This window comes from Anopheles aquasalis, chromosome 3 (genome assembly GCF_943734665.1).
Source record: "Anopheles aquasalis chromosome 3, idAnoAquaMG_Q_19, whole genome shotgun sequence".
Lineage (NCBI taxonomy): Eukaryota > Metazoa > Arthropoda > Insecta > Diptera > Culicidae > Anopheles > Anopheles aquasalis.
The window spans coordinates 41,082,391-41,096,563 of record NC_064878.1 but is presented as its reverse complement, the minus strand read 5'-3'; the positions used below and the strand labels follow the sequence as shown (position 1 = coordinate 41,096,563).

General features: G+C 46.4%; 1 protein-coding gene across 2 annotated transcripts in view; it reads left to right on the top strand.

Moving 5' to 3' along the window:
• The window catches only part of LOC126574067 (uncharacterized), a 25,965-nt gene extending 12,115 nt beyond the window's left edge, over window positions 1–13,850 (top strand). For both annotated transcript variants that reach the window (XM_050234009.1, XM_050234008.1), the window contains exons 4-9: window positions 7,043–7,266; window positions 7,665–7,968; window positions 9,567–9,732; window positions 9,799–10,038; window positions 10,108–11,735; window positions 11,802–13,850. In XM_050234009.1, the coding sequence (XP_050089966.1) occupies window positions 7,043–7,266; window positions 7,665–7,968; window positions 9,567–9,732; window positions 9,799–10,038; window positions 10,108–11,735; window positions 11,802–11,995 (2,756 nt within the window). In that variant the 3' untranslated portion in view covers window positions 11,996–13,850. The remainder of the gene's footprint in view (window positions 1–7,042; window positions 7,267–7,664; window positions 7,969–9,566; window positions 9,733–9,798; window positions 10,039–10,107; window positions 11,736–11,801) is intronic.
• The last annotated feature ends 323 nt before the right edge of the window (window positions 13,851–14,173 follow it).

The following is a 14,173-nucleotide window of genomic DNA, read 5'->3' as shown; positions in this document are numbered from 1 at the left end:
GTGTTTTGGTGTTGGCTCGAATGAAATGGTCGCGAAACATGTTGTACCGTTTGTATGATGAATGGCACAGAAGGGGGGGGGGCACATAAATTTTTGGCACACTTTTAATGTAATATTCTTTGTTTATGCTCTAGTAGAGGGTTCTAAAACTCACGGTCACGTCCACGGTGTATATGTGTGTTAAGATTGATCCTTAACTGTATGTTTTATGTAATTTCATTCTATGCTTATGTTTGAATTGAAAATTAGGTAAATATCTCCAATGACAATAGCGTTTGAATAATTGATTAATGAAACATTTTTTCAATAGTCACCACCTGATGGAGATTGAGATCTCTGGGTTATTTAACCGTTAAAATTACGATTAAAAGCCCCTAAAAGTACCGATTACCTGGCGCCTCCATTTTGAAAGGCGCCTCCATCATAGGGTTTCGGCAACGGAGCTACAACATTCCGTACTCCTTGCCTTTATCTGGTGGGAAGAAGAAATCTTAATAAAGCCATGCACCTCCAAATTATGTGATGAAATGGCCCGCGGACTGGCTGCTACTTTTTGCTGCGGTTCGCATGCAATATGAGTTTGAGTCACCTGCTCTAGCATGAAAATGATAATCAGCTATGGAGCATTAATATTTCTTATTTTTCTTGTCATGTTTATCATGCTCTTCTAAAACTCCTGATACGATTCCATGATTTCCCCATTTTTAATTAATGTTTTATCAACTTTCTTTAAAAGAAACAAAAAAATGTGCTAAAAGGAGACATTTCCGATTGTTATGCTCGTTTCTATTTTAAAACTGTCGGTCACAATTCTTTTATTCTTCAACTAACGTAACGATTAACTTTATGCGTGGAAAACCTTTCTCTAGCTATATACTAAATTCATCTTGCTCCTTCAGTTTAAACACATTTCATCAGAATGTTTCCGAATTCAAGCTTCCCGATCCCCTAATTTGAACGACTGTTTTTCGTGTTATTAGTCAAACAGTTTAAGATGTTGACACAAATAGCAGCAACATTCACAAGTTCTACATTTAGCCTTCCACTTGAGTTGGCAATAAGTTCGCTCGTTGCAAAATGATTTACGATGAAGTTGTATGAAACATTCCATCAACTATAGTACTGCTAACGAATCAGATAATTCGACATTCAAATTCAAATAAGTCCATCACGAAAAAGGCAGTGCATCCATGAGAACATTGGTCAACATTTCAGTTTATCCTTTCAAACCACTCGCCATTCATGCAGCACGAAAATGCACAAAACACACACCAGAAAAAGGCCATTGAATCGTTTGGCATTCATTTACAACACTGCTCATCCAAACACCATCCTTACAAACTACTCCAAATCCGGATAAAACCATCGCAACCGTTTGAGCGGCGAACAGTTGAAAAGCTAGTGACGCAAATTGCAACTTCCAGTCATAAGCATTACGCCCATTCACCCACAGCATCATTTCCTTCTCGAGAAGGGCCACCCGGCTGTGAATAGTTCCTACTTCACGCTCCACGGGTGCTAAATTTATCTTTTGAGCACCGAGCAGAAGGCCCGTTGGCCTGGACGAGGGGCAAAGCCATTCTCCATCATTTCACAATCATCCAACCTCCTTCTACCTCCGAAAGTCCCGCTCGAAAGGCACGTAAAAATCATGTAAAATTTATGAAAAAAAACCCTCCAATGTACCAGCAAGTAAGAGGAAAGCATGCCTGGCATGGTACAACACCAAATCCACACTGGCCACACTGACATCGGACCGGCGAGCGGCCAGGGTTCCGGATTTGCATATGGTAATTTGTGCGTAATTTGTTGGATTATTATCCCCCCTTTTTTTCTGTTCTGTTTCCACCAGAGGACTATTTGTGCGCGTTGGCCCTTCGATCCATTCCATTGTGTCCGTATGGTGGAGAAGCCAGAACAATTGCTAGGCATTGCCAGCTATGATGGAGGAAGAGGAACAGATCCCCCAAAGACCAGCATCGTTCACTATGTACCCCTCGAGGGGCGCATGCCACGCCATCACTCATCTCGTACTTATCTCGAGCATCAACCTCCTCCAGCAAGCCTTCTGGCGCTTTTTGGTTGATTTGCAACACCCTCTGTGCTGTACCGGCTGGGTATGCTCACTATGCTAATGTTATTTACTTCACTACCGGTGCTGGTTCGTCTTTCGGGCATCTCGTTCAAGATGGTGATAGGCCAAGTTTGATGCTGAAAAGGTACGATAATTTGGAGTCAAATGAACATCCGTTTTCCCGTTGGTTTCTATCACTTGATTCCAGAAACCAGGAGGAACTTGTTTCGGGGAATCTCTGCCTGGTCTGCAGATTGAAGAAACAGAGATCGTTCGGAGGGAGCAAGATGCTTACGGCACACGGTCTGCAGCAATCAAGGGAGCGCTGCCCCCCCCCCCCCCCTCCCCCTCCAAACAACATTATGGATCATCAACAGTTGAGCTCATGAAGTTGCAACTTTCGTTAGACCGTAATGCTGGATCCCACTGGCATTTCTCCAGCCCCGAGCGATGGACGATGATTTTGGCACTTTTCTGCTCGAGCAATCCTTGGCAGACTTGGTGCCTCTCCACCTCACAATCGATCGAGATAATGATCCATTTGTGGATCCGTCCTTTGCCAGCAGCACAAGAAATTACACGATTAATTGAATTCTCCAGGCAAACATCGCATTGGCCAGCAGCAGGGAGTCAAGTCATGCTGTTGCTGCCCCCTCACCCCGAGAAGACTCGCTCGCTAATCGCAAATGGTACTGTCAAAATGGGGCCAACAATGTCAACACCCAATGACTGCGAAGAGTTTAATGCCGGAAAATCGTGAATCGTGGCTCCTACAGGGCACCTCGTGTTTTCTGAGACCCCGGATGATGCTGATTGTTGTTTGCTATCCATGTCACCAAACCAGAATCTGTGACCAGAGCGCGTACAATGATCCGGCACAATTCGATTATCATTCATAAATGTTACTTTTTCTTCCTTTGAGTTTTTTGCCGATTCATTCTGGATCGATTTTCCAGCCATTTGCAATCCAGGCCTCGCCTGGGACTTTTTCTGGAGCATGAAACTCAGAAAGAGAGAAAAATAAATTAAAATCCTCAAATCGTTGTAAGGTGTATCTTTCGAAGTACCATTTGTGCTCTCTAGCCGATCGATAAACCGTGTTCATTGGCTGTAACAAAGCTTTACATTACCGAATGTCCTCCCTTCCAACGGTGTAGAGGAAAAGTTGCGACCATAAAGCTTCAAACCCCTTCCCTGACACTACCACCCCTTAAATGCCTTCCCCCTGAGGAGCGTTCCATTTCCGTTGGAAATGTAACACTCTCATTGCTGCTGCTGCTAAAATAGTAATGCAATCTGCATCTGTTGTCTCTCCACATTGTGTCTGTGAGTGTTTTTCGTTCGGGGCAATCCGCAAACTTGTGTTGTCTCCATTTATCCAAACGATGCCCCGTTTCAGCTACTTCGAACGCGTTACATAGATCCAGCCACCAGCCACTGCCAGGAGAACCAGAAGAACGGTTCGATCGAGGGCCAATTTTCAATTTCCAGCCTCAAAATGGCTATCGTTCCGGTTGGCATTAGCACAGCGGCATTGTGCGGCATTGTATCGGTGAACGGCTTCATATTACCACGAAAACCCTCCACTGCGAGTGCTGGATGGGGTTTTCGGAGTGGGGGTTTATTTGGGAAAGCTGTTTTAACCACCACAACACACCACTCGAATATTTGCTGGAAACTGGAATGGGCTCCATATCCGATTCCGGTTCCCTGCCACCAATCCAGGTGAAAGGCCAAAGTTGTGAGAGGTGGTGAACATTTTCAAATATCATAAAAATAATAATAACTTGTCGGAACGTTAAGGACGATCCAGACGATTGGGGCCTCCCGGCCAGTGCCAAACTTTTCTTCTTCGGGAACGAAATTTCCACCGAAAAAGCCTTCCACGAGGACGGTGCCAGGGGGGCCGTGGGGTCCGCAGGAGTCCGCAGGACATAAAGAAGAATCACAGCCAACTTATCAACATTTGTATGCTAATAAACTGGTTTGGGGTATGGGCCCTCCGTGCACCACGTTTGAAGGGTTGTTGGTGTGCTGAAAACGTGGAGCCCCAGCCTATACGTGTCTCGGGATACTCTTGTGGCCAACCGACGCAACCTGACGCTACCGACCGGATGGCCGGCCTTACCGGTGTTGACGTGTCGTGTTACGGATTTAGGCTTCGGAGCCTGCAGAACGGTAACCACCGAATGAAGTGAAACCCAAACGGAACCGAACTGATGGTCTGTGAAAATGGAGAGAGAGAGAGAGAGAGAGAGAGCAAGAGAGAGAGCGAGAAGTGACCCGATGATATGGGTCAACCGCGCACCGCATGGCACTCTGGCACCATGTTATGCAAATGACCTATCCTTGGCCGCCCGCAAACCTTTTGCCATTCAGAGTGTCTCCGGTTCCGCTTTATGTGCGCGCTGAATGGAGCCTGAACGGGGTCGGTTGGGCAGCGGGAAGTGCAGTTTCAACATATTTTCAGAACATGAGGCAAGAGATGAAAGCCGACCCCTTGCTGCTGCTGCTACTGCTGCTGCTGCTGCTGTTGGTTCCTTGAAACTTTGTGTTTGGATCGCATCGATCGACCTAAATCAGGATTATGTGATATCCTTGGGCCATAGCGATGGCGAAAGGCAAATGCCTGATGCCTGAGGGGCCAGCTTGTGAGAGCATTTTGCAGCGATGGCTTTACATCAACGTTACAGTTGTAATCGCATCGTTCGGTGGCGACCCCGGAGGCCGGTGGCGCTGGAAGCTCAGAACGGAAATGGCCAATGCAGCCAATCGCAATATTGATTGCTTTGCATGTCGTCGAACCGTTCGGATCGGGGTCAGCTCAAGTATTAAACGGTTTTCAGCCAATTCTAGCCCGGCCTATTGGTTCCCAGGGTTCAGCGAACTGACTTCCACGTCCAAGGCAGCCCGGAATGGATGGAATAGAATGCTTTCATCTTGCTCCGGTTTCGATGTTGCCAATGTATTCGATGCTTTAAATGGCAGATGAATCATTCTTGGTACAATCAGATTGTAAATGAAGACATCGAGATCTGAGCACCATAATCCTGATTTAGATCAATCGTCGATGTGACCAACTACAGGGGTTAAAGGAGCACATGAGGAGCTTTAATTTCGAAAAATTTTAGCCAGTAAAATAGTCTTTTGATCATGATTCTTATTATTTATGCTTCGCATGATTCATATCCTTCTAATGATACTTCTTTGGAGTTATCTATAGGTTTCTATTTATATTTGTTTTGGCTTTTTGAGAAAGTACATGAAAAGATTAGTCAATACTAACGTTTTCAAGCAAAATATAAATCATTTTGATTTTATAGAACGCCGGTATGCCTATTTGAGGGCCAAATCATTATTTTTATCATCAGAAGCAGCAGCATTTTTAACGGGTGCACCAATTAGAGCTTTTAACATATCAATTGCGTGTTCTAAAGATTATTTAAAACAACGCTTTAATTATTGAATCAAATACATTAGATTATCAAATGCCAAATACTTTATTAATCCTTGAATGCTTTGTGTTATGGAACAAATAATATTCTTATTTGATGACTGGCCTAATGTATTACCAGGATATTTTCCTGATTCAACAGGATGTATTTCCAGATCCAACAGCTAAGTAAAAAAATAAAAATAGCATATTAATAGATATGTTTTTATTCTTCTTTGTGTAATTTTCGTGTAAAAGCATCTTTCCCTTCTCGTGGTTCAGCGCTGTCGTTTTCCAATTCTTTGAATCCTTTTAAAACCCTTAGTTAAGGAGTAAAAAAAGCTTATGGAATTGAGCAATTATAGCTAGAGGATTAATTGAGAGTTTTAATATCAGTTATCCTCGAAAGGGACACGAAACACATTGCCTACAAATAACAAAAGACGAATGACTATCGAGAGAGCTTTCAATTTTAACTCTATCAAATGACTATCCCCCTTTATTCATTGCACTTCCTCACCCATTTCACCGCAAACATATTGGTCGACAACAAATCAGCTACACACAAACCCACCCCCAAACGGGATCGCCCCCTAGTCTTGTTCACAGTCAACTCGTCAAAATTCTAATTCAACCACAGTTCCTCGGAAACCAACGGAACTCATCAAACAACCATCTCGACTTTCTCTGCATACGAAGTTGCGAAAACGAATGCCCGGTCCAAAGAATGAGAAACATAATGCTCTGCCAACCAAGCGCCAGTGCCGCCAGCGCGGTAAACAGAATTGGACATGAATCAAGCTGCTGACAGGACCGTTTATAAAGCGATTACGATTCCTGCCCCATCCCCCCAAACAATCGATATCGCGCCCGGTGATCGGCCAACAGTCGACCAAGACGCACATCTACTCCACGCTCTTGGTCCACACTTTCCAATTTTCGGTATTTCTTCGCCTAGACTTCCATCCCTGCCCGTCCCGAAATGGCACTTCAAGGCCCCTCGAATGGTCCCCATTTGTCCCGTTCCGGCCAGCTTCCTGTCTGTTGTTGTTCAATTTTTATTGCTTTCTTGGCTCCTGCTGCTGCTGCTGCCTTTATTCTAACATATAACCACCGGAATGGGACCACCTTTCGTGGAAGCGAGCAATCGCGAAAGCTCTTCACGATTTTCCCGGTGCTAGATTCATGTCCAGTGATCCTGTATCACCCGCCACCGCCACGGAACTGACACTCCTGGATGGTGAGCGAGAGACAGTTTATTGCTTTCGCCGAATTCGCCAACAGTCGGAAGCGTCAATTCGGATTGAAGGATGGTTTAGCATTTTATTGTGCCATAAAGGAGAGGAACGGCGCGAAGGAGCGAGAACAAAGAAGAAGAGAGTCCGCCCAGTATCCGGTACGATTTGTCACGAGGCGCGAGGAGAAAGGCGCGACCTCACCAAATTGAATATGCGTTATCCTTCCCATCCAGTGTACACTCCTTCACTCACTCACTCACCGTCGTGTCCTTTCGTTTGTTATCTGCTCCAAAACAGGTGGCTGCTCGTACACGCCCGAGTATTACATCAACATCCGGACGGGGACTCACTACTTCGCCAAAGGGACCACACTGCCAGGACGTGGTCCAGGTGTCGCGGCAGCTGCTGCTGCTGCTGTGTCTGGTGCCGCCACCGGATGCACGGACGGTGGCACCAAATTCAAATGTGCACTTAATCGGATCGAGGAGAAACACGTGGAGTTCTGTGTCGAACAGGAGAAGGTAAGTGTTCCGTCGGGTCGATCGGTATTCCGTTCGCATCGCTTGGTGCAAAGCTTTAAAAGTTTATTTCAGCGTCTGACCATCCTTCATCGCTCCTTTTCAAAATGTCCCTTCGGGTGTTGAGAATTAAATTTTCCGCCATTTTTCTCCGACCGACGGTTTATGAAGGTTCGTTGGACGTCTGGATGCAACGTGCTGGGTATAGAAGGGGTCGTTGCAATAGACACGTTGCACAGACAGCAACCTTTCCCCATCGTACTCCCGGTCCCGCTTATTCTGTTCCATTTCATTTCCATTCCATCTCCTATCGCGCGAGGAACTCCCGCTGAGACAGCTGCTCAATTCACAGCCAACATGCACACTAACCCGCTTTGCGTCCGTTTGTTTCCCATTCGCAGGATTCTCCGCGACGTACCAGCACGACGGCCCCGGTGTCGGTGAACTTATCGTCGACCCTCAAACCAACCACCGGGCCCAGCCTAGGGCCGTGTGCTTTATCTCAAACACAACAGCCATCGCCGCCGCAGCAGCAGCAGCAGCAGTCATCAACAGGAACCACTCAGCCACAGGCATCAGTAGCGACGTCGACAGCATCGCAGCCAGCACCATGCTCCACCAGCTCCACTCCAACACCGAATGCCGTTGCAATGAGCCCCATTATGCAGAAGAACCTCGGGATGCAGCACTACCGGAGCATCGAGTGTAAGTCAATGTCTTCTGGGGCACTCTCCTCCACCCAGAACCACCCCACAAACCCTTAACTAGGACACTGGCATCCGCCTGCAAATGGAAGCGAACCGCGTCCGGGAACGAACGCGCACTCCCGGGGGGACTTAAGAAAGAAAGTTGTTGAATGCGCGAGTGAAAACGGTTTTGAACACGTTGCCACCGAGCGCGGAACCGCGTGACAGATGCTTCCCTTCTGCTGCTGCAGCCAAGCCCTCGACTGCAGCTGGTCACCACTTACTTGTTGGGAAAAGTTCTTTCGCTCGCTTTCTCGCGAATGGACGACGGTTCTTTCGGTTACTTTCAAATGAATAATCGAATCGAAAATGCGCTTTTTGCACTCGAGCGAACGAGCGTGCAGATAAAGAGAAGGGAGTAGTAGAAGAAGAAGTGCCACGGTCCAATTTGCATTATGCAGCGGCACAGTTTTCAACGCCACAATTATACATTCAGTCGCAGGATGCCAGCAGCATCACCAGCATGAAGCAACCAATAAGAAATGGTTCTTATGAATTTGGAGTTTTTGGGGCACCGTGGTGGTGCTTCATAACGGGACAGTGTTTCAGCCTTTTTGGAAATGAAAAAGTATCTTGAGCGGTGGTATGATTTGTGATGACACTTTGGTTATAATTTTTGGTCGGTTTTAATGATGCAGCATTCTATGCAATGCTTTTGGAGGATGTTTTTAATTGCCTTTTCTTTATATTTTGACGTAGGCCAAAAAGTGTTTATGTTGCTGCTATCATCATAAGTTGTTCTTTCTTATTTCGATTCAACAACACTACTAATACTACTTCAAATTCATATGTTAAGAATTTTGTTACGTATCTTTGTGCTCTTCGTTCACTAGTGAGCGAAATAAAAGAAGCTAAACAAAGCCGGTTGAACCAATCCCGTTATTCAAGAATCAGATTATTGGAGATTCACCTCGTTAATGCCATGTCCTATTCAAAGCAGTACTAGCTTTTAATCAATGGCAGATGTCGCAATTTGTTTTTGACTAACATTATATATTGCTTTTTTCTATGTTTTATAATATGCAGGCATAGTCAAATACTGATTTGGCATGCCGTAATAACAAAAATTAATTATTAATCATTTTTTTAATAATTATAATTGAATTTATACAGAAATTACTCTTGTTCTCTTTCTCACTCGAAGAGTAATATAGTTTCATACAGATTTATTTATCATTCATCTGTTTACTCAATTTATGCGATCTTGCAATCGCTATTTTAATTCAATTCATTCTTGTATCCTATTGAACGTCCCTAGAAGATTTTACCACAGGGGGTATCGCAGTTGCTTTTAATAATACGGCTATCCTCCAAAAGGATAAATTACGTGAAATAGATACTAGCCTTTTGCTCCCTGTAATGGAATGAAAACATAAATCAAAAGTTTATCTTTTTAAATGCGAAATGCAGCACCAATAGTCCCTCGTCTTATAAGCTCACTTTAAAAAGTGCTGAGAAGACGGAAATGCTAAAGTGAACTGCACATTTTGCCGGCTCAAACAAGATGAAGAGATAAAAAATGCATTTTTGTTAAATTAAATCCATTCATCCCCACAGCTCCATCACCTCGTCAACGGTGTCGCATCAGGACGAACCCGTGGCTGACGACAGCCGATGGAGCACTAGCCAGCAATGGCATCAAGCGCACGGAGCAGGACTCCGGTTCGACCTCGTCCGGCATCAAATCAAGCAGCGGAACGGATGACAATAAGCATGATAACAAGTAAGCAACAACCGCGTAGCACCTCAGCACCAACTCACTAACCCGCTTTTCATCTTTCGTCACCAGAAAACCGAACGCCAATTCCGACACCGATTCCAGTTCTTCAACGGAGAAGATAGTCAACAAGCGGATACTGACACCGAGAAGTCTGAAGAAGATCGGTGACATTGGACCGCGGCTAGACAGCAAGACCATCTCGGTGACGTTCGGTTCGAACCAGGAAAGTGACGAGGATGCGACGCTGAACGAAATGATGGGCAAGTTTGACGAAAGTTACCACTACGAGAAGGAGACTGATATACTGAGGTAAGTCAGGGAGGATGGGGGCCCGTGTTAAGGCAAGTGTATAACGAAAACTTCGTCTCCTCCGTTCAGTTGTAGCGACTCGGATCCAACGGACGTTCCGACGGACATCGACACGGGTCAGGATGCGGGCGATGAGTGCGATACGGATGATCTGCTCGATCTGGACTTTATCGATACGGGCTCGGTGCTGGAGGATAAGGAAACATTCCGGCATACGGCTAGCTGTTCGATCCATAGCTTCACACCGGATGGCAATAAACCATCGTCCGGTGTCTCGAAGCAACGATCACTCCGCAACAAACGAAGCAATGAGTCCGGTGCCGGCTCAAAGCGACGCAAAAAGCTCGTGCGGACGAGAAAGAAGCAATCGGAAAGCGTCACCACGGAGATGGCTGTCAATGGCTCATCGTGTGGGCTAGTGAGCCGCGGATGCCGCAGCTTGGGCGGGACGCCGATGTCGCTGCGACGCAATCAACGGCAGGAAGCGGAATGTCGAACACCGGTAGCCCGTAGCTCTCCCCTTACCAATCGCTGTAACTCGCTCACCTTCACCGAGGTGAACACACTGCACGGCCGCATACTGGCCATCTCGGAGAGTGAAAAGGCTCTCCTTAGGGCGGACCTCGAGGCGGACGTCAAGTACAAGCAGCTGATCCACGAAGCCGAATCGATTCTCTTCTCCATGAAGAGCAATAGCTCGATCTGTCTCAAGGAACAGGCGGTGTCCATCGCTACCGGTAAACCTCCACCACTGCCTCCACGAGAACCACTGGTCCCTGTAGTACCACCGGCAGTGCCGGCCAAGGAAGCCACTCCACAGACTACGATCACGGCGAGCCCACGGCGTGTTTGTAATCCACCGGCCAACAAGCGCGTTGAAATGTTGCGCAACTGTGAGGCGGACCTGAGACGTGAGCTGGCCAAAACATGCTCCCAGAAGTGTGCCGATCCGATTAGCGATGGCCTGAATCCAGTCGAGGGTGTGATCGTGAACAAACGGCTCGAGGTGCTCCGTTACGATACCTCTCCGTGTTCGCTGTCGGCTCCGAACAGTCCCAAAAACACGCGCGTTCTGTTACCCCGCAAGACGCACATTTCGAACTTTATGCATCACCAGCAGAGTTCTGGTGCGGCGCGGCAATCGGAACACGCGAATGACCTCAAACATTGTGCCAACGGTGGATCGCCTACGGTAGCATCACCTCCACCACCACCTCCGCGGTTGCTCTCCAAGTCACCAACCATCATGCGAAGACGCTTCCGAAGCCAGAGCCCTCATTTGAACATCGAATCGGATTCGGACTCGGACGATGTGATACGCAATCTGGACAGTAAAGCCAACGGTCATAAGGGTCGCAGTAATAAGGAGAACCATATGAACCCACAGCACGCGATGGTGGCGTCCGCAACGGGCAAAGTCACCGGAAAGCAGATGAACAACTTCCGGCACACGATCCATGGCGGTGGTGCTGGTGGTGCAGGGGATGGGACCGTTCCGGTGGCCGCTCCTGGGGAGCTTCATCTAGAGCTGAACAGTGGAATGCACAAGTCGCCCCTGATTTCGTTCCGTTCCGTTGATATCGGTTCTCCGGTGACTGATGATAGTTACTGTCCACAAAGTGAACCACTGAAGCGCAAGATTTACACCTGCAGTGCGGCTTTCGAGCGTATTCAACGGACGCTGGATCAGGATCCAGGTAAGCGACTTCCGGGGGTTCCTGGAAACCGATTTGTTTTAATTAAATTTCCCTAAACATTTACAGAACTCTCGAAGAAGGCAATGCTCGAGCGGATTACTCTTCTGAGACGTGATCGTCAAGCCATGAAATCGCCACGGCACGAACCGCCGGTGGATCGCGAGAAAAACGAGATGATCATGGATACGCTGGCCGAGATTAAGCGAATCTTCGAGGATCAGAGCATCGAGCTGAACCAGCTCAACGATTCCGACAACTGAATGCTGGGCGAAGGAGGAAACGGGAGCTAGAAGGATAATTCTAATTTCCCCGGGCATGGCATCTACTTTTCACGTTAAACGGCTCGGTAATTTTGAATTCGTTTCAGTTAACCCTTGACACCCCATCGTTTCGGTTCGTGTCCATGCTAATTCGAGCTCCGCGTCCAAAACTCAAATTCATCGGAAAAGATTGATTGCGTGCGTGCGATTTTACGTTCCTTAGTACTCCTTAGTAGTCCCCTTAGTAGAAATGTTTCACCAAAAAATCAATTAGCCAAAAACATGGTAACGACGAAATCAACCTTAAATTCTTAGAAATCTTCATCCATCCATCCACTAGTTTGTAGACAAGGTGGTAACCAACACACCCTCTGAATCTCTAGTCATTACTAATTATCCTTAGGATAGAGAGAGTGCTCGTAGGCGGACCCATTACAGGCACCCTTTGGTTCGTGGAGGCCTATCTCCGTTTAATTCGAATCGAACAACCTCTGGGGACGACCTGGACACCCGCATCAGCAAATCAAATAGTTACGTTAGTTTGTAGAAAATACTAGTAGCAAACCCTTCCAAACTCATGTTTTGTCTTACAACGAGATTAGACTCTCGCTTACACACTTTCGTGCAAATTAGTGATTCATTCGCGGAAAAATAGTTTTGTGAATTTAGTTTCCCCACTTTGGTTTTTGGGGGAAAAGCGTACTTTCCTACATTCCTAGATGTTTTGAGTCCCCCTTCTTACAAGTCTTAGATCAGATACTCTCGTAGTGGATCTTTAGTCGAAGAAGTAGCACACTTCAACTAGACTTTAGGTTGATTTAATAAACTTGAGACTCTGCGCTGGCATTCCCTCAATGAACTCATAGCACTCAGACGCTAGCAGCCGATTACGATTACGAGAGAAAATCCCGCCGAGACGAGAAAGGAACTTGAAGTGCTTCCACCACTTTGTGGTCCACGCGAAGACCAAGTGATCCGGCAGTTCGCAATACAGGAAATCGATTCCCGGTCGGACCCACTTGAGCCCTCGAGCCTAACGCTATTTTAAGCAGCCCCACGGAAATCCCACAGATCCGCGTGCTCCGCAAGCTTATGCAACAACAACAACAACACTGTACTGTAAGGACCAAAGAGCGAGCTTCTTGTGCTTGTGCGGAAATGCCTTCCCTAAAACAAAACGCCAAACGGGTTCGGAACTGGATTCACAAAACTATTTATTCGTATACACAAGAGAGGTAACGGTGATGAGAACGGTGAAGGAGAGGATTTGGTGAGAAGTTTGTCTGTACTATCGGCGATTAAGCAAATCCTCTAGATGAATAGTCGATGGCCCTCGCCCCCATTTGTGGCCGGTCAAGTAAAACTACATAGGAAAACCAGGGAAAAACGCAACTTAGCGCGCACTTATTCGTATTTATACTTATTATATACAAAAAGCGGCCAACCGAACTATTCCGGAAGCCCAGTCTAGGGAGGTTGAAAGATGATGAAAGTCGATGGCGTGATGATTTGGAGTTGAAGCTACACCGTCTTCATGTGAAACGCTTTTGTAAGAGTTCCTCCCGGACAGTGGGAGAAAGGAAGTGACAGTGATTATAACCTCCGGAGCAGCGGATAACCCGGAATCCTTACAAAAACGACACTAACCTAACTAATTACTCAAATGATTCCTTGATTCTGTTGATTACAACAAAGAAACAAAACCAAAAAATCCTAATCCGGCGGGAAAGGGAATCATAATTAGATGAGAACGCCAATTGCGCTACATTACAGCCATACAACTCCTAATCCCCCATTCCCACATTGTAAACTATACTCATACTTAGCAATCGGTATACAAATCGGCAGAACGAAACCCATGAATTCATACAACAGTAGTATTGAATAATAAAAGACAACACAAAAAAACATTTCCAGAAGCGTCCATTCAGCGGGGAATTTCCGGGCACGCGGTTAGCGAAATATTCGAAATTCAGTTCTCACAACAACCGCAGCGGGCGCAAAGCTCCAGAAAGTTCCATCGCGAGCTTATCGCGAGAGCTGGCCCCAAAATAGTGTGGCTGGAAATTTGAGATGCACAAACGAAAGGTTGGGGAAAACCCATAAAAAATACGATGATGTCAAGAGACTAAGTTGATGGCTTCCGAAAAGGGGAAAGAGAGAGACGCTGTGTCTGGT